Source organism: Euleptes europaea, chromosome 6 (genome assembly GCF_029931775.1).
Source record: "Euleptes europaea isolate rEulEur1 chromosome 6, rEulEur1.hap1, whole genome shotgun sequence".
Classification (NCBI taxonomy): Eukaryota; Metazoa; Chordata; class Lepidosauria; order Squamata; family Sphaerodactylidae; genus Euleptes; species Euleptes europaea.
This window is the reverse complement of record NC_079317.1, coordinates 16,220,541-16,242,529: the sequence shown is the minus strand read 5'-3', so window position 1 is coordinate 16,242,529 and position 21,989 is coordinate 16,220,541. Positions and strand designations below refer to the sequence as shown.

Sequence of the window (21,989 nt, the reverse complement as noted above, 5' to 3'; positions counted from 1 at the left end):
TGCTCGCATGGACAGTTGCTCTCACAATCTGGTACAGAATTAACAATGCTTCTGGATATGTGTACATCAACCCGTGATACATCTATTTGGAGGAGGAACCTCAGCAAGTACAATACCATAGAGTCCATCCTCCAAAACTGCCATTTTCTCTAGGGGAACTGACCTCTCTTCTCTGGAGATCAGTTCTAATTCTGGGAGAGCTCTAGGCCCCACCTGGAGGTTGGCAACCCTAGTAACAGGTGAGCACCACCATTCCTATGAGAAATCTACCCTCTATTTCTGGGTAGGTTAGCCCTTGGTGCCAAAGGGGCCTTAGGTAGGGAACATAAAGCCCTATGCTTAGCTGAAAGGGACATTTTGCATTGTAAATTCATGCTCTTCATCCTTTCCATCCTACCATACACAGTCACAGCCATTTTGCTTCTGCTTGTATATGAGCAACGCACTGAGAATAGCTGCTTGTTGCTCATTTCTGAGGTCTGGTTTTATTCTTAGGAATCATCCTGTTCTATGCTTAATTCTTCCATCATTCTTCATTTCTGTCCCTGAATTTCACCTAAATCCTACCATAGAATGTATGCCTCTCTCACTCTGTCTGTCTGTCTCTCTATATATACATAGTTAGTTCACGGTACATTGCTATTAGAACTCTCATCAATCTTAATGCATACTGTTACACTGTTTTCCCTTTGTAGGAGCACTGAACTGATGAATCAGGTTTGTTGCACCATCTGCCAAAGCACTAGGGTTTGCACAGCCCCACCCCAATTTACATCTCTTTATTCCTTTAGCCGACTTTGGTTTCTTCTTCCTCTCACCTTCTTCACCATTCCTTCCTGTTGGCTATTCCGATCACGGCATTGTATTTATTGATATGGTGCCTACTGAATTTTAGAATGTATACGGTCTATGAGGTTTTAAATTTTATAGTATGTATTTTAAATTGACTGTTTATCCTGGTTGGTAGCTGCCCTGAGCCTGACTGTGCTCTGGAAAGGGTTGGATATAACTCCAATAAAATAAAAAATCAGCAGGAGCCATGTTGCTCAACAAGTTGGAGATCTCCAGACCTAGGGTGAAAGCTAGAGGCTTAGGTTGAAAGCAGCCACAGGCATCATATCACTGATCTCTAATAGTTCTTTTGGGAGGCAAACAGCTACACATAGCCTTGTTTGGACGTCTTCCCTCCCACACATAGCCCCAATCCAGATCAGGACTGTGTGGGGGCTTACAAAGGCACTGGGGTGACCTTCTGATGAGCCATCCTGCATCTTTTCTGTTTTCATAGAATCAGAGTTGGAAGGGACAATCAGGGTCATCTAGCCCAACCCCCTGCGCAATGCAGGAAATTCACAACTACCTCCCCCCCATGCCCCCAGTGACCCCTACTCCATGCCCAGAAGATGGCCAAGATGCCCTCCCTCTCATGAACTGTCTAAGGTCATAGAATCAGCATTGCTGACAGATTGCCATCTAACCTCAGCTTAAAAACCTCCAGGGAAGGAGGCCTCACCACCACCCCAGGTCCACAGTGTAGCCCTGTCTTGTCATCACGCAGAATCCAGTTCTTGAATATGCATGCGCACATACACACAACATCATTTAAGAATCCGCGGCAACTTTGTCAGGCCAAACAATGGTTTTTATTTCAGTTTTGTCAGTGACATCTCAGCCATCAAAAAAATAAACTCTAACACATATGGATGGAAGACTTTTCTACAAGTGTTACTAAGTGGAAATTTTTTCTTCTTTATGACTCCAACGGGATTTTTTGTTTTTATTGGAGCATTTCTTCTTTTTGATTATTCATCCAATAAGTTAGGAAGAAGCCATGGACGAGGGGGGGCGGCGGTGGGGCGGGGGGTTTAAAGTGCTTTTCATTTCTGAGCTGGGATGAGGTCGTCGATGGACTTGCCCTTCTCAAGACATTTCTCCATTTCGATCAGCAGCTTCACCCCGTCCACCACCATCTGTACTAACTCCACCTCGGAAAACCCCAGGCGGTCCGCATTCGAGACGTCAAAAACACCTCCTACAGCAGCTGTATCTACACCACCTAAAACACAACAACAAGCCAGAATACAGATCAAGTTGAAGGACAGTCATTACCATATACAGCTGTCCCTAGAGTACTATTTAAAGGACGGCTGCGATAACTTACGAGAAGGGGAAGAAATATGCAGTAAAGTTTTTAGAACTGGCATTCCAAGTCAGAAGAGTTTTGGCAAGATTAGCAGTGTCACTTGGGGGAGATTTTTGTGTATGTCTATTGTGTTGCTTGGAAATAGATTTTTTCTAACAAGGCAAGAAGATGGGAGGGGTAATGGTAGATTGAAGACACTTTCACAGTCCCAAGGCTCAGCCACTAGAACCTATTTGTTGCCAGAAATTAGCTTTGGGTTAAGATGAAATTAATAAGACAGTTGTGAAAACATGCTCCTCTTTCTGCAGAGGCAAACTGAATTTCATAGTTATACTATGTTGAATTTACGATTACCCTACAGCAACCGTCAAAGCTACGCTCAGTATCCCCTTGAGGAACTGGGAAAGAGTAATTCTGCCAGCCATCATGAAAAGAAACAGAAAACAGATTTTCAGGAGTTCAAGTGAAAGCTCATAAGAACCTAAGAGCACCAAGGAATACCAGGTCACTATGCAGAGGCAGGCAATGGCAAACCACCTCCAAGTGCATGTGGTCTTGAAAACCCCACCAAGAATAATCATAAGTCGGCTGCAACGTGATGACAAAAAACAAAAACATACTGAGTCCACTATACACCAATGCAGCATCTTGGCTATGCTTCCATTTTTGCGCTTCACGTCTCAGGTATGTATCTTGCGGAGTGCCAGAAGGTGTGAGTTCTTGATTATTAGCCACAGGGCTTTTGGCCCTTGGGTCTCAGCCTGTGATCTTGAACAACCAGCCCACTGGATTCTGGACCAGGCCAAGCGTAATTTGTTCTTGTTGTCTTTTTTTATATTTAAGTCATATATTTGTCTCTAGATGCTTTGGGACCTGTTGGAGAGAACAGCTGCCAATGAATGTGCTCCCTGGGCTTCAGGAAATGAGAGCAAGTTGGCGGATGGATGTTTTGGGGACTGTTTAGAGGCAGCTGCCTTCAGCCTTCCTTGCCGCTCTGGTCCAGCTCTGCCTTCTTTCTTATCAGTCTCTGCCGGCAGCAGGCAGTTTTGCCCTGTTTCTGTGTTCAGAATCCATCACACAGCCTGAAAGATTTTCTTCTATGGTATGAGAGAAAGGACTCATGCCTCCCATTTTATAGCTACAAAAAGGCACACTAGAAGCTTGGGCTGCCACCCAGAAAACAAATCCATCCACATCTTCAAGCATCTCCAGCACTGAATCAACTGGGGCCCAAAATAAACCATCTCCATGGTAATTTACTACACTGGTCTGTAGGAATTCACCCCTGTGTTTACGTGATGTTCTTGCAAGCGGCTCTTATGTTCTATATTTATCTCAAGTTATTAAAACTAGTGTTGTCTTGATGAATTTCATGTGTCCTTCTCTGTGCTTAACAGATTGGCCCAGCTGGGCTCCATTTCAAGAAGTGAAGCAACTCCACAGCATTTCCCTCAAATGCCTGAAGGAGGACTTCTCTTCCTCAAATGCACTCTGTGGCAAGTAACTCTAAATGCAGATGGGGCCTTCCAACTTGAAAGTGAGAAGGTTTCTTTGGCCAATTTGCAGACAGAAAAACCACATGCAAGAGATGCTTTTGTCACTAGATCTACAGCACAGGTGGTATCTTTAACTCTGGTCTCCAGACACAAAGACCATAGCCACCAAGCTTACTCAAGTAAATGAACCACCACTAAAGAAACAATAGACCAACTTAGGCTAAAATGGATTATACCATGTTTTAACAAATGGTCTACATCTTCTCGAGCAACTTTGGCGCAAACGGTTCAGTTCCTCTTCAAGGACTCTGACCCGCAGCGTACTTATTTTGTTGCTTGTTTTTTTTGGAGGCTGCAAAGAACAGACGAAGGGAGGTGTTTTTAGAGATGGGTCTTATTTAAGTGTTATGGTTTTATTGTTCAAGACCTAGGTAGGTAGGTAGGTAGGTAGGTAGGTAGGTAGGTAGAAAGAAAGAAAGAAAGAAAGAAAGAAAAGCCTACACAGAAGCCTGTCTGAACATGCTACCTTCCTTCAAAGCACCTCTGCTCTTTTCTTCCCAACACAAAATGGGTGGTGCCCACCAGAATTCTGTGGCTCACCTGTGCCCCGTTTCTGCAGCCTCAGCCGCTTGAGGATTTCACCGAACTTCTCATGCTTGCCAAGGTTGGGGAGCTTGATATGAACTCCGGCACGGAGACCCGTACCGAGGTTGGAAGGGCAGGTTAAGACGTAGCCAAGGTGGGAGTTCCACATGAATTCATAGTTTTTGGACTTGAAGAGCGTTTCAATCTAGGCACAAAGAGAGGGGAGCATGAAGAACGGGTTCCTTTCCCCCAAAGACTGACCTAGAGAGCCTCCTTTTTCAGTTTACTGCACAGACAGTTTAAACTCTGCCTCGTTCCCAGAAATTTTAGGGGGGAGGGCAAAGTTGGTCCCTCTAAGCAAAAGGCATTCTACATTGTGGAATCAAGACAAGTGTCACAGTCCTCCTTGAAGCAGTTTTATAATCAATATTTCCCCTACTGTGCATCTGCAGTTTGAAGCTTCAAGTTAGGAAGGGGGCTGTGGCTCAGTAGTAGAGCCTCTGCTTGGCATGCAGAAGGTCCCAGGTTCAATCCCCGGCATCTCCAGTTAAAGGGACTAGGCAAGTGGGTGATGTGAAAGACCCCTGCCTGAGACCCTGGAGAGCCGCTGCCCATCTGAGTAGACAATACTAAATTTGATGGACCAAGGGTCTGATTCAGTGTAAGGCAGCTTCATGCGAATACCACTTGAACATTTATTCACTTTATGCTTAAGCATAAAATTCTAATAGGAAATTCTCAAGACAAGATTGTTTTTCAGGAGGAAAGACACAAGGGACAATGTTCTTGGACCTCTGCTCCTCCAAAGATGGACAGGACAGAGATTCTAGTCTTAACAGAGAAGAAGAAGAGTTGGTTTTTATACCTTGCTTTTTCTCCACCTTTAAGGAGTCTCAAAGCGGCTTACAATCTCCTTCACTTCCCCACAACAGACCCCTTGTGAGGTAGGTGGGGCTTAGAGAGAACCGTGACTAGCCCAAGATCACCCAGCAGGTTTTGTGTAGAGGAGTGGGGAACGCAACCTGGTTCACCAGATTAGAGTCTGCCACTCCCGTGGAGGAGCGGGGAATCAAACCCGGTTCTCCAGATTAGAGTCCGCCACTCTTAACCACTACACCAGCCGGGCTGTGTTGCCTGGAAAGAGCCCCTTTGCTCGCACAAGCACAGTGCACCAAAAGCTCCATCTGAAACACAGCAGCTTACGATTGCCAGCTATTTGAGAGCCAACACCAAGCCGGCATTTTAAGGCTGCTGCAGGCTGCTCTGCAATGCACAATTGGAACGATTCCTCGGCCCCCGCCTCCCTTTACCTGCGTTAGCCCAGTGCAGAAGCGGTTGAAGACCTCCTTCATGTTCCCCCCCTTCTGCATGGAAATAACTCTAAGGTGGTCCTCCTCGTTGATCCACACAAGGAAGGTCTTGTTGTCATTGTGCCTGGAGGAGAGATGAACCGAGACAGCTGTAGATCTTCCAGGGGCTTTTATCCAAGCATTTTAAGAGCCGCAACAAAGCAGTGTTCCTCTTTTGAAGTGTCTTCTGTGCTGGAATCCTCATTTGCTTTGCAGTAAGCCCATGGCAGCCCAGTAGAGCCATCCAAAGCAATTTCAAGCTGCCTTCCTTAACCCAAATGTTGCACTGGGTGCACATTTAACCACTCAGCTGTTACTTCCCAGCACAGAACAGTTTTCCTAGTGCTTGGCCCAAGAGACGGGGAGACCAGGATTGTTTTACCCCATGTTGGATAATGCACTTTCAATGCACTCTAGCAGTCATTTGCAAGTGGGTTTGCCTTTCTCACACAGAAAAATCAAGTCACAAACAATTGCTAAAATGCATTATTGCCCACCCCCTGAGTCCGGCTTGTCCGGGAAATGAGGACGGGCTAGAAATCTAAATAAATAAATAATCCAGCACATGATAAAGCAGACTAGGATCTGGGTGACCCTTGTTCAAATCCCCCCCCTGTCATGGAAGCTCACAGGGTGAACATAAGAAAGGCCATGCTGGATCAGACCAGGTCCATCAAGTCCAGCATTCTGTTCACACAGTGGCCAACCAGGTGCCTCCAGGAAGCCCCCAAACAAGACGACTGCAGCAGCACCATCCTGCCTGTGTTCCATGACACCCAATATAATAGGCATGCTCCTCTGATCCTGGAGAGAATACGTATCATGACTGGTATCCATTTTGACTAGTAGCCATGGATACCCCTCTCCTCCATGAACATGTCCACTCCCGTCTTAAAGCCTAAAGTTGGCAGCCATCACCACATCCTGGGGCAGGGAGTTCCACAATTTAACGCAGGCTGGTCACTCTCGTAGCCTAGCCTACCTCACAGGGTTGTTGTCGCAAGGATAAGAACAAAGGGGAGAATGACGTAGGTCACCTTGGGTCCCCCATGGGTTGGGGAAGCGAGGCATCAATATTCACTAACTAAATGCCAACCTTATGACTTAAAAGGCAATCCCACCCTGCCTCACTTTGGTGGTACTGAAGCTGTTGACGTTGGACAAAAGATTGGCACCAGCCCCTTGTCTTTGTAGAGTGTCTTCCAAGGCCCACCGCCAACAATCAGAAGTGCATGGCCCATACTCCCACCAGGAAATGAGCAGTTGCCCCAAATGATGCAACTTCCCCTTCCCTGGAGGGAAGTATGGAGTAATTAGACCTGCGGGGACCCAGTAACAAGTGTTTGTGCGCCATCAGCACTACGCTGGAGGGGAGAGGGAAGATCAGCTCCCTAGTCTCTCCAAAAAAAAAACCTGACATGGTCCTAGCATTTGTACAACATTCAACGTTGTGCTTCTAGGGCAACTCAGCACAAGCAGAGTATGGGTAAGCAAGGAAGGCTCACATATTCTAGAATCACTGAGAAAAGCCCAATTCAGAAAGTTCTCAGGCTACTTCCAGCTCCTGAGACTACACCTGGTGCCTTAAGTCAGCCTGCGGGTGCTTCAAGCAGATCTGTAACCACTTGCAATAACCAGAGGTGGATCTTAAAACTCTTCAGTCGTTTATTTAGATGCTACCAACGCTGACCTCCAGCTCTGCATTTCCAGCTACCATGGACAGCACTATCGGTACATTTCGCTTCATGCTAGCGATTTAAGGTTACTAAAGAGTGCACTGGAAAATGACACCAAGGAAAAAAGAGTGATTGCCAACTAGGGATCTCTTTCAGGATTGTTGCATAGTTAGAGAATGAACTTGAGCCTGGATTCTTGTTTACAAAATTACTTTTAAAAAAAGCTCTTTAAGGATCTCTTTCAGGATCGTTCCCTAGTTACAGAACGAACTTGAGCCTACATTCTTGTTTATAAAATCACTTTTAAAAAACCCTCTATATGGGTGGTAAATCAAATTCTCCAAATAGGAGGCGGTCTGAAAAACACTTTCATTTTGTTAGGACCAGAGCCGGCGTAGCGTAGAGCAGGGGTGTCAAACTCAATTGTTACGAGGGCCGGATATGACCCACATGTCACTTGGTCAGGTCGGGCCAGGCCTCGCCAGCCCAGACTGAGTGGGGGTGGTGGCTGCCTCACGAGCCAGGTAATTGCTCTCAAGGGGCTGGATCCGGCACGTGGGCCTTATGTTTGACACCCCTGGCGCAGAGGCATACCTGGACCTGAGTGTTCAAAGCCTAAGAGCGCTATTTCTCAGCCTACCCTACTTCTAAAGGATTGTGGAAAGGAGGTGAAGTTGAGTAATCCTTTGTATGCCAAGTCCTAGCATCCCCCTTTTGTTTTGTGATCTTTCCTTCCGATATTCACATGCTGTTGCCAAGTGGCAAAATACCAGGGCAACAGATAGCACTGCCCCCATGATTAGTTATTTAGGGGAGGAGCCGTGGCTCAGGGGTAGAGCATCTGCTTGGCATGCAAAGGTCCCAGGTTCAATCCCCGGCATCTCCAGTTAAAGGGACTAGGCAGGTAGGTGATGTGAATAGACCTCTGCCTGAGACCCTGGAGAGCCGCTGCCGGTGTGAGTAGACAATAGTGACTTTGATGGACCAAGGGTCTGATTCAGTATAAGGCAGCTTCATGCGTTCGTGTGTTACTGGTACAAATTCCCTTGTGCCTGAAACTGGTATTACTGGTTGTACACACTATACAGCACAGGTTGGTACCAAGGAGGTATGACCTCCCTAGACAGCCTGCCAAGCAAAAACACAGTATATCTTATACTTGCACTGGAGGGTAATTCCAAAGCTGTCATCCCAACTATTCACTTCATTTATAACCCACTTTGATCCCCAACAGGAACCCGAAGTGGCTTGCACCATTCTCCTCCATTTTATATTCACGATAACCCTGTGAGGTAGGCTGAGAGTGCACAACCGGCCCGAGATCACCCGGCAAAGCTTCCATGGCAGAGTGGGGGAATTCGAAACTGGGTCTCCTAGACCCTAGCCCAACACTCTAACCACAATTATTTGGAATGGTAAATTCATATTTAGTTTGCACGATGGACAGACTGCATCACTGGCAGGCTTTAAGCAGCAGCTGGACGAACACTTGTCAGGGATGCTCTAGGCTGCTCCTGCATTGAGCAGGGGGTTGGACCAGATGGCATGCATGGTCCCTTCCAATTCTATGAATCTAAGAGACCCCAGGTTCAAATCTCCAGCCACCCACAGAAATCAGTGGATGGTCTTAAAGCCAGTGGACGATCTTAAAGCCCTTACTTCCCTCACATGGTTGTTGTGAGGATAAGGCAAGGAAGAATCTGGGATGCTGCCCCAAACTCTCCTTGGGGGAAGGAATAGGATGACATGACAGAGTCATACCACAGAACCAAACTTCCTTGGCACAAGAGCCAATTCTGTGAATCCAGTATCTTCACCCTCCTGGCTGCAATTTACACCTACTCTGCGTTGGAATGGTTTAATACCCATCCTTCCTAGAAAGGACCTAGAAAGTCCTACCAGCATGGGGCTGTAAGCTCCAGATCTTACCAGCTCCACATCTTGAATCTCAGGGATGATTTAGCCATAGCTGCTCACCATGGATCTGAAATACCAAATCAGGTCTTGAACCTATGGCTAAACTAAATTATTTCTTCTGACCGCATTTCAGCCTGAAGAGTCCCAAATGCTAGGGCAGTCTCTGAGTGTGAGCAGCAAGACAAGAGTCAATGACAGTTTTTTGGAATGCATTCTTCTTCAGAAGAACAGGCACTTTATAAACAACAGCCAGGCATCTCACCAGAATCGTTTCCCCCAACCCAATGACAGTCAGTATCACAATATAATAAGACCCTGGAAGGTCTGTTCTGAAATAAATGCTTGCACAGTAACCATGTGTTTTATTTATTTAGTTTTATACCTCCCCCTCACTCCCCACAGCCGGGCTCAGGGCAGCTCACAACAATTTGGCTAAGCATTGCATCCAGAGACATGAGTTCATTTTTTTTTAGCAGGGATGTTCTCCCAGGGTTGCCAACTCTGAGTTCAGAAATACCCGATTTGAGGGTGGAGACTGGGGAGGGTGTGGAGGGACCTCAGTAGGGTTTAATGCCATGAAGTCCACCTTCCAAAGCAGCCACTTTCTCCAGGAGAAGTGGAATAAATGTTTTAAATAAATAAGTAATACATAAACAAGTGATTTATGTAGTCTGGAGATCAGTTGTAATTCCAGGAGATCTCCAGCCTCCACCTGGAGGTTGGCAATAATATGTTCTCCCCACATGAGGATCAACACACCAGACTGGTTGCATTGAAATAGATCCCGAAGATGTACACACATGCAGGACTTCAAACTGGGTAGGACCGTTTTACAGTAGACTCCATTTCAACTGCCCAAAGACCCGCACCTACTAAGGCTAAGTTCTGAATCCAATGGCCCCTGTTGCAGGCATATCCACTTTCTGCAGGGAGGAGCCATCCCTGAGGAATGTTACTCACCAGATGCCCCGGGCATCAGGCCAGTCCCGAGCCATCCCCGAGGCCAAGAGCAGAGGGGAAACGGGCTTGTCAAACAGGAAGTGGTCATCAATGAGCTGCTGCTGCTCCGCGTCCGTCATGTTCTTCAGAGCATAGTACTTCCCGTTGAGATCCCCTTCCAGGTTAGCCAGAGCTGAAAGAAGGACAGAGATGTATTTTTCAGTAATGTGCAACAGAAGGGTGTAAACAAAGCCCTAATTCTAGTCCACTATCTTGTATGCAAAGAGTCTGGCAAAATGAAGCTCAAGAAGGCCACCCAAGAAGTTCTAGATGTTAGAACACCTCGGCAGGGCATTCACCAGTCAGCTCCAAAATGACAAGCCTGGTTTCTGAAGCAGCCTTGCTCTCCAGGGACTCCATAAATTAAACCAGAATGAAGTTCTTGAGGCTCTCTCAAAGCTCAGTATTAAAGATGCAGATTAAAGTGCCTTGGATTAAGTACATACCAGATTTTTCATCTTTATATAAGATGCTTGGTCCAGCTGGGAGTATTAACAGCCAGACCAAATGTCTTACACAGAACGAAATATTTATAACCCACCTTTCCCCATAGCTCAAGGTATATTATTATTATTTTGCCTTCGAGTCACAAGTCTTTTAGGGCAAGAGATGTTCAGAGGTAGTTTGCCATTGCCTGCCTCTGCGTCATGACCCTGGTATTCCTTGGTGGTCCCCCTTCCAAGTACTAACCAGGGTCGATCCTGCTTACCTTCTGAGATCAGGCTAATCTGGCCTATCCAGGTCAGGGCCAAGACTGTTGACAATCCCAGATTTAAAATATACAACAAAACCCCTAGGTAATCCCCTCTTCCTAAGAGCTGCCTGCTTCTTGACACCCCATTAAAAGCCCTGGGGAAAAAACAACAGCCTTGCAGTGCCTTTGGGATATCTCTAGAGGAGACCCCCACACACAGCCTATTTCACATTCCTCTTTTTTCGTCATTAAGTTGCAGCCGAATTTTGGTGACCTCGTAGGGTTTTCAAGGCGAGAGATGTTCAGAGGTGGTTTGCCATTGCCTTCCTCTGCATAGAAACCCCAGTATTCCTTGGAGGTCTCCCATCCAAATACTAAGCAGGGCTGACCCTGCTTAGCTTCCAAGACCTAGATAAGATCAGGCTAGCCGGGGCTAGCCAGGTCAGGGCGTTCCTTATTCCCTAACCACGCAACTCTTCAGCATCCAGTGGTCCCCAAAGCCGCAGCCTTACTGTGCATTAACTACGTACAACAAGCAACAACGTCCCTTACCTTCCACACAAAGCTTCTCAATTGCACGCCGCTCTCCCCGGCTGCAGTGAGGGGGCAGGCAGTAGCCTCGGATGCTCCTCCCAGTTCGGACTCGCGCACTGAGGACATAGTTGGGGTCCAGGTCATCACCCCCCTACAAGAGACAAGGGGGGGAACTATTGAAGCAGCCCCACCCCCCAAGATTCACAGCAACGCCCTGCCTTGAGCCGCTGACTCATGGGAGGCTTTGCCTTTGAGGAATGGAACCAAGGAGGATTTGGCGACGTCCGGTTCAGCTTTGCGGCTGCAGCGTCCCTCAAAGTCATTAATTCATAGATCAGGTGGCCCAACCCCCAGCTAGCAGCTCACAAGTCCTCCACTGCCTCCTCCGTCTAGAGCTCCGGACAAGGGAAGAAAATCCAGTCTGTGTACTTTCCAGCAGCAGAGCTGGGTTGCGGGGAGGGGGCGCTTCCCCTTCAGAGTCTTTAAGCCAGGGAATCCCAACAAGGTGCCTGCAGGTGCCATGGCGCCCACCAACACCTTTCCTGGTGCCCACCAAGTATTTTTGGAAAGTGGATGGGGCCAAGTGGGGTACTGCCCAGCGAAAAGAAGAAGAGTTGGTTTTTATATGCCCACTTTCTCTACCACTTAAGGGAGACTCAACCCGGCTTACAGTCACCTTCCTTCCCCCTCCCTACAACAGACACCTTGTGAGGTAGGTGGGGCTGAGAGAGTGTGTGACTAGCCCAAGGTCACCCAGCTGGCTTCGTGTGTAGGAGTACGGAAACAAATCCAGTTCACCAGATTAGCCTCCGCCGCTCATGTGGAGGAGTGGGGAATCCAACCCGGTTCTCCAGATCAGAGTCCACCGCTCTTAACCACTACACCACACTGGCTCTAATTGGCTGTGCAGATTAAAATACTGTTGTTTCAGCAGAAGACGCCACCAGTGTATTTCCTCTCACACTCCTCTTTTCCCAGTGTTTTTTTTTTTTAAATTACTGTGTCTTCCCATGTGTGGTTGGCTCTGCCTCCTGTGGTGGCTTTTTTGTGGTTGTGCCCACCGTACTATGTCAGAATTCCAAAGGTGCCCACAGGCTCACAAAGGTCGGGGACCCCTGCTTTAAGCAATACCAGCTTCCAGCCAGTGCTGGTTCTGAAGCCCTGCAGAAGGCCACACTCCTGAACAGCTTTGGCCAGGCCCTTGTTTATATTCCCATGGAGGGGGGAGTGTGGGGTACACTGGTGCAGCATCTGCTTGGCATGCAGAAGGTCCCAGGTTCAATCCCGGGCACCTCCAGTTGAAAGGACCAGGCAGTAGGTGATGGGAAAGGCCTTTGCACAAGACTCTGGAGAGCTGCTGCCGGTCAGAGTAGACAAGACTGACCTTGTTAGATCGACGGTCTGATTCGCTAAAAGGCAGCTTCATTTATGGAAGCCTGGAGAGCTGCTGCCAGTCAGAGTAGACAAAACTGACCTTGATAGATTATCAGTCTGATTCGCTATAAGGCAACTTCATGTGCAGAAACCTGTTCTGCTAAGATTTTGGAACGGGCTAAGGACATCGTACTGAGTGGCCCTTTGGAAGGATTCATGATATGACCCACTGATCTTGGAAGACACTTTTTGCCCTACCTACTCAGACCAGCCAGCAACCCCGGAGATCGGTAACTGCTTAATGCCCATGTAGTTCTTCCACACAAACACCTCCCCGCAAAAAGAGAATCATATAGTCATCACAATAAAACAAAAATAGTCAGGGGGAGGTAGCATCTTCCAATATGCTGTGAATACCACCCCCACCCCCAAGCCACCCCCAAATAGGCAACACGGAAAGCATGAGGCTCCTTCCTTCTTGGCACCCCCAACGACAGTCCCTATGCATGTAAAGGTTGAGTATCCCTTATCTGGACTGGTTGGGACCAGAAGTGGTCCGTATTTCAGATCTTTCCATATTTTGGAGGAGGAGGAGGATTCATATGCCAACTTTCTCTACCACGTAAGGCAAAATCAAACCAGCTTACAATCACCTTCCCTTCCCCACAACAGACACCATGTGAGGTAGGTGGGGCTGAGAGAGCTCTAACAGAGCTGTGACTTGCTCAAGGTCACCCAGCTGGCTTCATGTGGAGGAGTGGGGAAACAAATCCAGTTAACCAGATTAGCCTCCGCCGCTCATGTAGAAGAGTGGAGAATCAAACTCTGTTCTCCAGATCAGAGTCCGCTGCTCCAAACCACTGCTCTTAACCACCACACCATGCTGGCTCTCAATATATACATAATGCATATACTCAATGAGATATCTTGGGGATGGGACCCAAATTCATTTATGTTTTACATATACTTTATATGCATAGCCTGAATGTAATTGTAAACAATATTTTTAATAACTGTGTGTACACTGAGCCATCAGTGGCACTGCTGAGGGCCTGTGAGTAATGCCTGCATGCCGGCTCAAAAGGTCCGGTTATCAGATCAGTCTGGATATCAGATGTCCAGATAAGGAAAACTCAACCTGTATCTAGCTTTCCTGCTGCAAGGTAGGAGAGAGGACAGAGCGCTCCCTGCGTTTCTTCTAGGCCTGCCTTTTCTTTGAAAGCAATGATATCAATGACCACCGCAGCCTTCCAAAATGTTCTGCCTTATGAGCCTACTACACTTGGGAACCAGCATGGAAGACCATTCATGTTGCACTTGACGTGTGAGAGACGCTGCTTGCAAGGAGGCTTAATTTGGGCTAGTTTCTTTCCAAAAGCAAACAGCGACTATGGCCATAACACTAAGCAATTGCTTACCAATTCGCAACATCACTGAACCGATCAGTGGATCATATTATGGCAAGCCGTTTAGCATCTAGTTAAAAAAGTGTGGACTGTCTCTTTAAGAACTGTGAATGATGCTGCCCCAGAACGCTAGGAATTACTTTGAGTTCATTGTGGATACAATTTGTGGTTTGTGGTTAGACAGGATTCTTTGTATATTTAGATATTGTATATTTTGCAACATTTGTGTAACGTTGTAGCATGTACTTTTGGTATATTAAAATGTTGGGCTTGGTTAGGACCTTCAGTATTTAAGCAATTGCTTAGTATGCTGTTTGCTTTTGATAAGAACATAAGAAAGGCCCTGCTGGATCAGACCAAGGCCCATCAAATCCAGCAGTCTGCTCACACAGTAGCCAACCAGGTGCCTCTAGGAAGCCCACAAACAAGACAACTGCAGCAGCACCATCCTGCCTGTGATCCACCGCACCCCAAATAATAGGCATGCTCCTTTGATACTAGAGAACAGGTATGCAGCATGACCAGCATCCATTCCCACTAATAGCCATGAATACCCCTTCCCTACATGAACATGTCCACTCCCCTTTTAAAGCCCTCCAAGCTGGCAGCCATCATTACATCCTGGGGCAGGGAGTTCCACAATTTAACTATGTGTTGTGTGAAAAAATACTTCTTTATCTGTTTTGAATCTCTCACCCTCCAGCTTTAACAGATAATCCCGTGTTCTAGTATTATGGGAGAGGGAGAAAAACTTCTCCCTGTCCACTCTCCAAACCATGCATAATTTTATAGACCTCTATCATGCCTCCCCTCAGCCGCCTTCTTTTCAAGCTAAACAGCCCTAAGCATCTTAACCGCTCCCCATAGGACAGTTGCTCTAGTCATTTTGGTTGCTCTTTTCTGCACCTTCTCAAGCTCTGTAATATCTTTTTAGGTGGGGTGACCAGAACTGTACACAGTATTCCAAGTGTGGTCTCACCATAGATTTGTACAAGGGCAGTATGATATCAGCAGTTTTATTCTCTATTCCTCGTCTATTATGGCCAGCATGGATTTGCCTTTTTCACAGAAGCACACTGGGTTGACATCTTCATTGAGCTATCCACTACCACACCAAGATCCCTTTCTTGGTCTGTCGCTGCCAGACAGATAGTTCATACGTTACTCAGCACGTTACTCAGCACAATTGCAATTTTTATACTTTTATTAACTTGATCGTTTCTTTCCACTGGCATCACATGGCCATTTAAGAGGAACTATTCTGGGAAGACTCCTGCCAATGGCCCCTGCCCAAGGATCCATACAACAGCCAAGACCCGGTATTTGCACCCACCCACGTCTATTGAACCAATTCAAGGACATCTGTAAGCATTCAGCCGCTCAAGTTGTAGACCGATGATCCTGGGGGCAGACTCGAAGGTGAAAGGTCAGTTTTGCTGGCTGGCTGGCTATGGCCTTACCCCCACCCGCACCTTTTGACAGGGTATTTTCCAGCCAAGCTGGTTGCTGAGGAGATCAGCTACACATTGGCATGGATGCCCTGGAGTGTTGCTGCACATGGAGGGATTTCTGCCCAAGGAGCATGGCTTTCTTGACTCCTCCCTCCTATTGCAGTCCTGGACACCCCCCAATGCTGTTTTGGGGAAACAGTTGCAGTAAAGGTCCCCAGTGCAAGCACCGGGTCATTCCTGACTCATGGGGTGACGTCACATCCCGGTGTTTACTAGGCAGACTATGTTTTACGGGGTGGTTTGCCAGTGCTTTCCCCAGCCATCTACACTTTACCCCCAGCAAGCTGGGTACTAATTTAACCAACCTCAGAAGGATGGAAGGCTGAGTCAACCTTGAGCCGGCTACCTGAAATTGACTTCCGTTAAAAATCCTTCCAACTGCAAAATAAAAAAGCCCCTGGGAATCCAAGCCAAACTATATAAAACTAAGGCCAGTCTCAAAAGCTATTGCCAAAGAGAAAAGCGCCAATGGTTTTTGTTGAACAAGACTTTGCCAAAAGTTAGCCATGTTACTAGAGATTGCAAGCACATGCAGGATTAGCCAAGATCCAAGGTTAGTTAGGCACATGCTATTTTTTTTGGGAGAAAACAATGACAGCTTTTAAAAGAGGCTTCTCTACCTGCAGGTTGTCAGGATTCAAGTCCGTCTTATGCTGGTCCGTCGGCTTGTATCCCCCATGGCGGTCCTTGATGATGGGATCAAGGAGTTCCCGGAACACTTCATATGACTCTTCATCGCCAGCCACGCACCCAACAGTCATAATGAAAGGATGGCCTTTAGGAGGGACAAGCCAGGAGAGAAGGAGTCGGGCGGATGCAGGAATCTGGAGGAGGCGCCATTCCGAAAAGGGTAACAGCACCAGGTAATAGACAAGCTCTATAGCAGGGGTGTCAAACTCAATTGTTACGAGGGCGGAGCATGACATAAATGTCACTTGGCCGGGCCATGCCTTGCCAGCCCATCTTGAGAGCGGGGGGTGGGTGGCTGCTTCGGATGGCTCACGGGCCGGATAAGAGCTCTCAAGGGGCCGGATCCAGCCCACGGGCCTTGTGTTTGACACCCCTGCTCTATGGTTTTTACATCTGAAGCTTTATGAAGTGTAAATACACCACAGCTGGGTTAGGTTAAAGCACAGTCTAGTAAGACTTCGCCATTAGAAAGCCCATTTAGTACTGAGATCTGTGGAAAGCCGTCTTTTTTTTAAATTGAAGACTTTAAAACAGCTTAAGTTGCCACCTCTAGCAAAAGGGTATGGATAGCTATACGAGGTGATATTCAGAACGCACAATTTTGAAGATGCCTACTGCTCCCACAGTATTTGTTTGCTCATGTTAACAAGAATCTTTTGCTTTTGAGCAATGTCTAATCAAAAGGAAGGACTTCGTAGATCATTTGGACAATTTGTCCAAACAAGAGGTTATGAACTGGCAAAGAGACATTACTCTGCTTCCAAAAGCCCATAAAGGCTTTTTTTTCACATTTTCCCCAAAGCCTTTTCCTGCTTGCTCATATCCAGGGCTGCATAAGCCGTGCCAAGAATACAGTTCTGCCCTGGACAATCCAAGTTCCGCAACTAGTACACATTATGCAAGTGAGGCAGGACCTTTTTTTGGCACCATTCTGTTTCCACAAAATAGTAAATATTGCAAAAAGAATGGGGATGGGCAGAGAACTACGTTGGGCAGCAAAGCCTTCTGAGGTTTCAGCAGATGGGGTCATATGGACTAGAAACTTTACTACTTAAAAACAAGGTTTGTTAGACTTCCATTCTCAGTTTGACTCTATGGACATTTGCTGCACTCGCACAGAATGGCAGTATTCCTTAAAGTCTGCTCTAGTAATGCAAGGCTTTTAAGGGACTCACTTCTGTTGGTAAGCAAGGTTTGAGTTGCACAGAACTGTTTTACAGCCTGGGTGGTAACATACAAGGTGGCTTATTCTGAAAGCCGAGACCCTACAAGGGAGTTCAGAATTTTGGCTCGGCAGTGATTTGACTACAGGGCACAATCTCTCCCACCACCACTACAGAGCAATGTGGGACGGGGTTCCACCCCCACTCACATATTTTCCTATGCAAGACCTTGCCAACCCCTGTTTCAGCCACGGGAGGGAGGGTCCATTTAGTTCACCACCCTGTTTCCAGCACTCAAGGCATCAACACAAGAACCCTCCCCTATTGCTCCCCTTAAATATCTGGTATAAAGTGGTATACTGCCTCTGAGAATGGAAGTTCTATTTAGTCTCGTGGCAAGTAACAGCCAACCTGACAAAGCATCTTCATGGCTCTTGGTCATCTCTTATAATAATAATACTAAGAAGAATAAGAGTTGGTTTTTATATGCCGACTTTCTCTACCACTTAAGGGAGACTCAAACCGGCTTACAATTACCTTCCCCTTCCCACAACAGAAACCCTGTGAGGTAGGTGAGGCTGAGAGAGCTCTAACAGAGCTGTAACTTGCCCAAGGTCACCCAGCTGGCTTCGTGTGTAGGAGCGGGGCAACAAATCCAGTTCACCAGATTAACCTCCCCCGCTCATGTGGAGGAGCGGGGAATCAAACCCAGTTCTCCAGATTCCACCGCTCCAAACCACTGCTGTTAACTACTGGTTTACAAGTGTGCATGGGAGGGGAAGGACAAGGACACACCCCTATCAGACCTCTATTCATGGCCATGCTATCCAGGCTGAGTTCCTCCCTCTTCCTATTCTGAATTCCCCCAGCCACCAGCAAGATCTCCACCCAGCCAAGGTCAACCTAAATGAGAAGTTGCTAGCATGTCCACGAGATCAGAGGCTGGCTTTTTGGGTTTTTTTACCAGGATTATCAATCCCGGTCTGAATGACATCATCCAGGGTGAAGCCACTGGGGGTCTTCCTGTCTCTCAGTTTCTTGTACAATTCCGGGGTCAAGACCTTGGCCATATGATTGTTGTGGGCGCTCAGGTCCGGGTACTCCTCGTCGGGAGGCAGTTTCTGGTTATTAAATTTGGCCATTTTGATACCGCTAGAGTAACAAAAACAACAAAAGACACAAAACACTGCAGGGTTAAAGACAGACAGCAAAGCATCGCACCAGCATCTGCTCCCCCTCCCCGTTTTGTTTACCAAAGAAGTGCCACTTAAAAAAAAAAATCAGCCAGATTGCAGTTGGGAGGTAATTTAAGAGCAGCTTCCTTGCCTCCAAAGCCCGACTTTCTTTCTTTCTTTTTTTGTTCGGCCTTACAAAGATTTAGCAGAGTCCTTAAAGAATTTGGGTGGCATGTGGCAACGCCCAGACGGTCCATTTTTTACTCTTTTTTTTGCAAACGGCAGCAACGGCATTCCGGCAGGGCGAGATCTTTGCGCCAAGGATTTAAAACAACTAGGAATTTTTAAAAAAAATATTATTTTTTGGAGGACTTCAGGAGCTCTTTCCCGATGCCATTTTCAAAGCAGCACTTCCTCATTAAACACGGAGGGAGAACCGATCCGGGCTCCGCGAAGGAGGGGCCCCCGTCACGTCCTTTTACCTGGGTTGTCCACCCCAGTCTGAATCACATCATCCACGGTAAATCCACTAGGGGTCTGCTTGCCCCGCAACTTGGAGTACAGTTCCAAGGTCAGGACTTTAGCCATGTGATTGTTGTGGGCGCTCAGGTCCGGATACTCATCCTCCGCGGAGTATTTCATCTTCAAGAGGTTGTGGCTGTTTGAGAATGGCATGGCGGACACCTGGCTGCAAGGAGCTAGGGGAGAAGAAGGAGAAAGGGGAAACCCATCACCTCGCTTCCTCCAGGGCATCGGCTTGGCAGGCGGCCTCCGGAAAGAAGCCGGGCCACGGAGCAAGGTCACCTTGCCGGAGGCTTGCCCTGCCCATGTCCACACCGGGTGCCGTTGGCGGCTCCCACAGGTGGAGAGGACGGCCAGGCACTGCGCAAACATTGCTCTCCCGGCCTCCTGCTGAGCCAGGCTGCATTGCACACACACACCCCAGCTAGGAAATGCAGCAGAAAGCCAAAAGACCAAGTTAAGAGGTTTGCCCAAGGTCAACGCCATTGGGCAGTGGCAGGAACGGAAAAGCTGTCCTGGACACTTCCTCTTGGAAGCGTCCCTCCGGCGCGCCTCCCTTCCCTTCCCCCTGGTCTCAAGGGGTCACCTTGAAGGCAGGGGGAGCAGACGCTTTTTAAAAAATATATAAGAACCCAAGAAAGGCCATGCTGGATCAGACCAAGGCCATCGATGCAGGGGAGGCTTTGCCTTGGGATTTGCCGCTCTCCAGATGCACCTTTCCCCCATCCCAATTCTCAGCCCTCAACAATAAGCCGCCATGCAGAGTTTTGAGAATCGGGATGGGGGAAATTGGCCTTGGATGCACGGGAGGTTTTGCCTTGGCTCTCTAGATGCACCTTCCCCCCATCCCAATTCTCAAAACTCTGCAGGGGGGGGGGCTTATTGTTGAGATCTGAGAATTCAGATGGGGGAAAAGGTGCATCTGGAGAGCGGCCAACCCCAAGGCAAAACCTCCCGTGCAGCCAAGGCCCATCAAGCCCAGCCGCCTGTCCACACAGTGGCCAACCAGGGGCCTCTAAGAAGTCCACGAGCAGGAGATATACATATACACACACACACATATATATCTATATATATACATAGATGTGTGTGTGTGTGTGTGTGTGTGTGTGTATATATATATATATATATGTATATATAAAATATATTTATTTATATATATATATATATATATATAAATATAAATTATTTATATATATATATAAATATAAATTATATATATATAAATAAAAAGGCCGGGCCAGCCCGGAGCAGGTGATCGGCTGCATCTCTCGGATCCGGACGCCAGAGGGAAGGGAAGGGGCGAGGAGGCGGAGGAGCGGGCAGGGCGCTGCCTGCAGGCGCGGACCTCTGCGCCCGGCTCGGCCAGCCGCAGCGCCCCGACGACGCCTCCCTTGCACGCGAGGAAACCAGGGCCCGAGTGCGGATCCGGGGAGGGGGGGGCGCTTGGGTTCACCGCCTCTGCGAGCGCCGCGCCGCCGACCGGAGAGGGGGGGGGCCGACGCCCGCAGCCCCTTTCGCCCTCCTCCGAGGAGACCCCGCCGGCCCCCAGGACGGCGGCTCTCGCCCGCCCCCCAGGCTCTGAAAAACGACCCCCCCCCAACCGCTGGAAAAGAGCTCCGTCCGCCCAGCCCCGTCGCGCCGGACGGCGAGGAGTTGCAAATAAAAAAAGAATAAAAATGCAATCCTTATATAACCGATTCCCCGCCGCTGGTTTAAAGCCCCGGCGCGGGAGGCGGCTCTGCCGATGCCCTGCTCATCGGGATTGAGACGGGGCGGCTCGCGCGGTCCGAATAACCCCAGCGGGGGGGGGGACCAATTTGGGGGGAAAAATAAGGAGAAGAGGAAAACCGGTTCCTCCCGGCGCTCCAGGGCGTCCCTACGATCAGCTCTCCCACTCCGTCCTCCCCCTCCCCGCAATTCATAACCCAGCTTCGACCCCGGCATCTCCCCCCTCCCCACCGCCAGAAAGGGCACTTGGCAAACGCCTAAGGAAGTTCTCCTTCCACCCCTCCGAGAGTTTTCCTTTTTTTAAGCGGGGGGAACCAAACCGGGGTTTTTCTCCCAAATGCCCCTGTTCGATCCTCGCCCCCTTGGCTCCAGGGGGCGTCCGCAGCACTTACCGGGAGGGTCAGAGAAACCGCAAGACCAGCCCTGGATCTGACGCAACCCCCCCTGAGCCTTTTTCTCCCTTTCTTTTTTTGCAAGCCCCGCGCGCTCCCCGACAGACCTGCCCGGAGTGGAACCGCTCCCCCCGCCTCCTCGCCGCTTTTATGGGCGGCCGGAGCCGCCTTCCCATTGGCTGCTATTTATATTCCATTCATTCCATTGGAGCGCCGCTCGCAGGGAAGGGGGGGGCGAGAGTTCTTGCCCCCCCCTCCAGTTTGGCTGTCAGGTCTGCCGGTCAGATGCTCTGAGAAGGGGGGGGCAGATCGCAACTCTGTGGCCGGCAAAAGGGGGCGGGGGGGGGGAGACCGAGCGATCTGCCGAAGGGATCTGGGATGGATGCTACAATCCAAAGCGTTCTTGCTTTGGGAGTAGGAGAAAAGGGCAAGAGTCCAGTAGCACCTTAAAGACTAACCCCAATATTTTCTGGCAGGGTAGGAGCTTTCGTGAGCCACAGCTCACTTCTTCAGAAGTGAGCTGTGGCTCACGAAAGCTCCTACCCTGCCAGAAAATATTTTTTCAGGTATCTGAAGAAGTGAGCTGTGGCTCACGAAAGCTCACACCCTGCCAGAAAATATTGTTGTTAATC

At 48.4% G+C, this 21,989-nt stretch overlaps 1 protein-coding gene across 3 annotated transcripts; it reads right to left on the bottom strand.

The window, feature by feature from the left end:
* Positions 1–1,861: 1,861 nt before the first annotated feature.
* On the bottom strand, positions 1,862–21,372 carry CKB (creatine kinase B). Of its 3 annotated transcripts, none has more exons than XM_056851039.1 (8): positions 21,358–21,372; positions 19,195–19,410; positions 16,305–16,459; positions 11,412–11,544; positions 10,127–10,298; positions 5,535–5,658; positions 4,240–4,429; positions 1,862–2,056 (listed from the first exon to the last, which is right to left on the bottom strand). In XM_056851039.1, the coding sequence occupies exons 2-8, from the start codon at positions 19,385–19,387 to the stop codon at positions 1,878–1,880; spliced, it is 1,146 nt and encodes a 381-aa protein (XP_056707017.1). In that variant the 5' UTR covers positions 19,388–19,410; positions 21,358–21,372; the 3' UTR covers positions 1,862–1,877. The 3 variants fall into 3 exon arrangements, with proteins under 3 accessions (XP_056707017.1, XP_056707020.1, XP_056707019.1); XM_056851042.1 differs by lacking the exon at positions 21,358–21,372 and adding an exon at positions 18,502–18,598 and having other exon boundaries at positions 19,292–19,410; XM_056851041.1 differs by lacking the exons at positions 19,195–19,410; positions 21,358–21,372 and adding an exon at positions 18,502–18,689.
* Positions 21,373–21,989: the final 617 nt, after the last annotated feature.

What these genes read in the sequence shown, in the direction of transcription:
- CKB (XM_056851039.1), bottom strand. Translation starts at nt 19,387, where the DNA reads ATGCCATTCTCAAACAGCCACAACCTCTTGAAGATGAAATACTCCGCG. An exon ending in TGAATCCTGACAACCTGCAG is followed by an intron (nt 11,545 to 16,304) that starts GTAGAGAAGCCT and finishes TGTCTCTTGTAG; the next exon opens with GGGGGTGATGACCTGGACCC. An exon ending in CCTGATGCCCGGGGCATCTG is followed by an intron (nt 5,659 to 10,126) that starts GTGAGTAACATT and finishes TCTCTCCTCCAG; the next exon opens with GCACAATGACAACAAGACCT.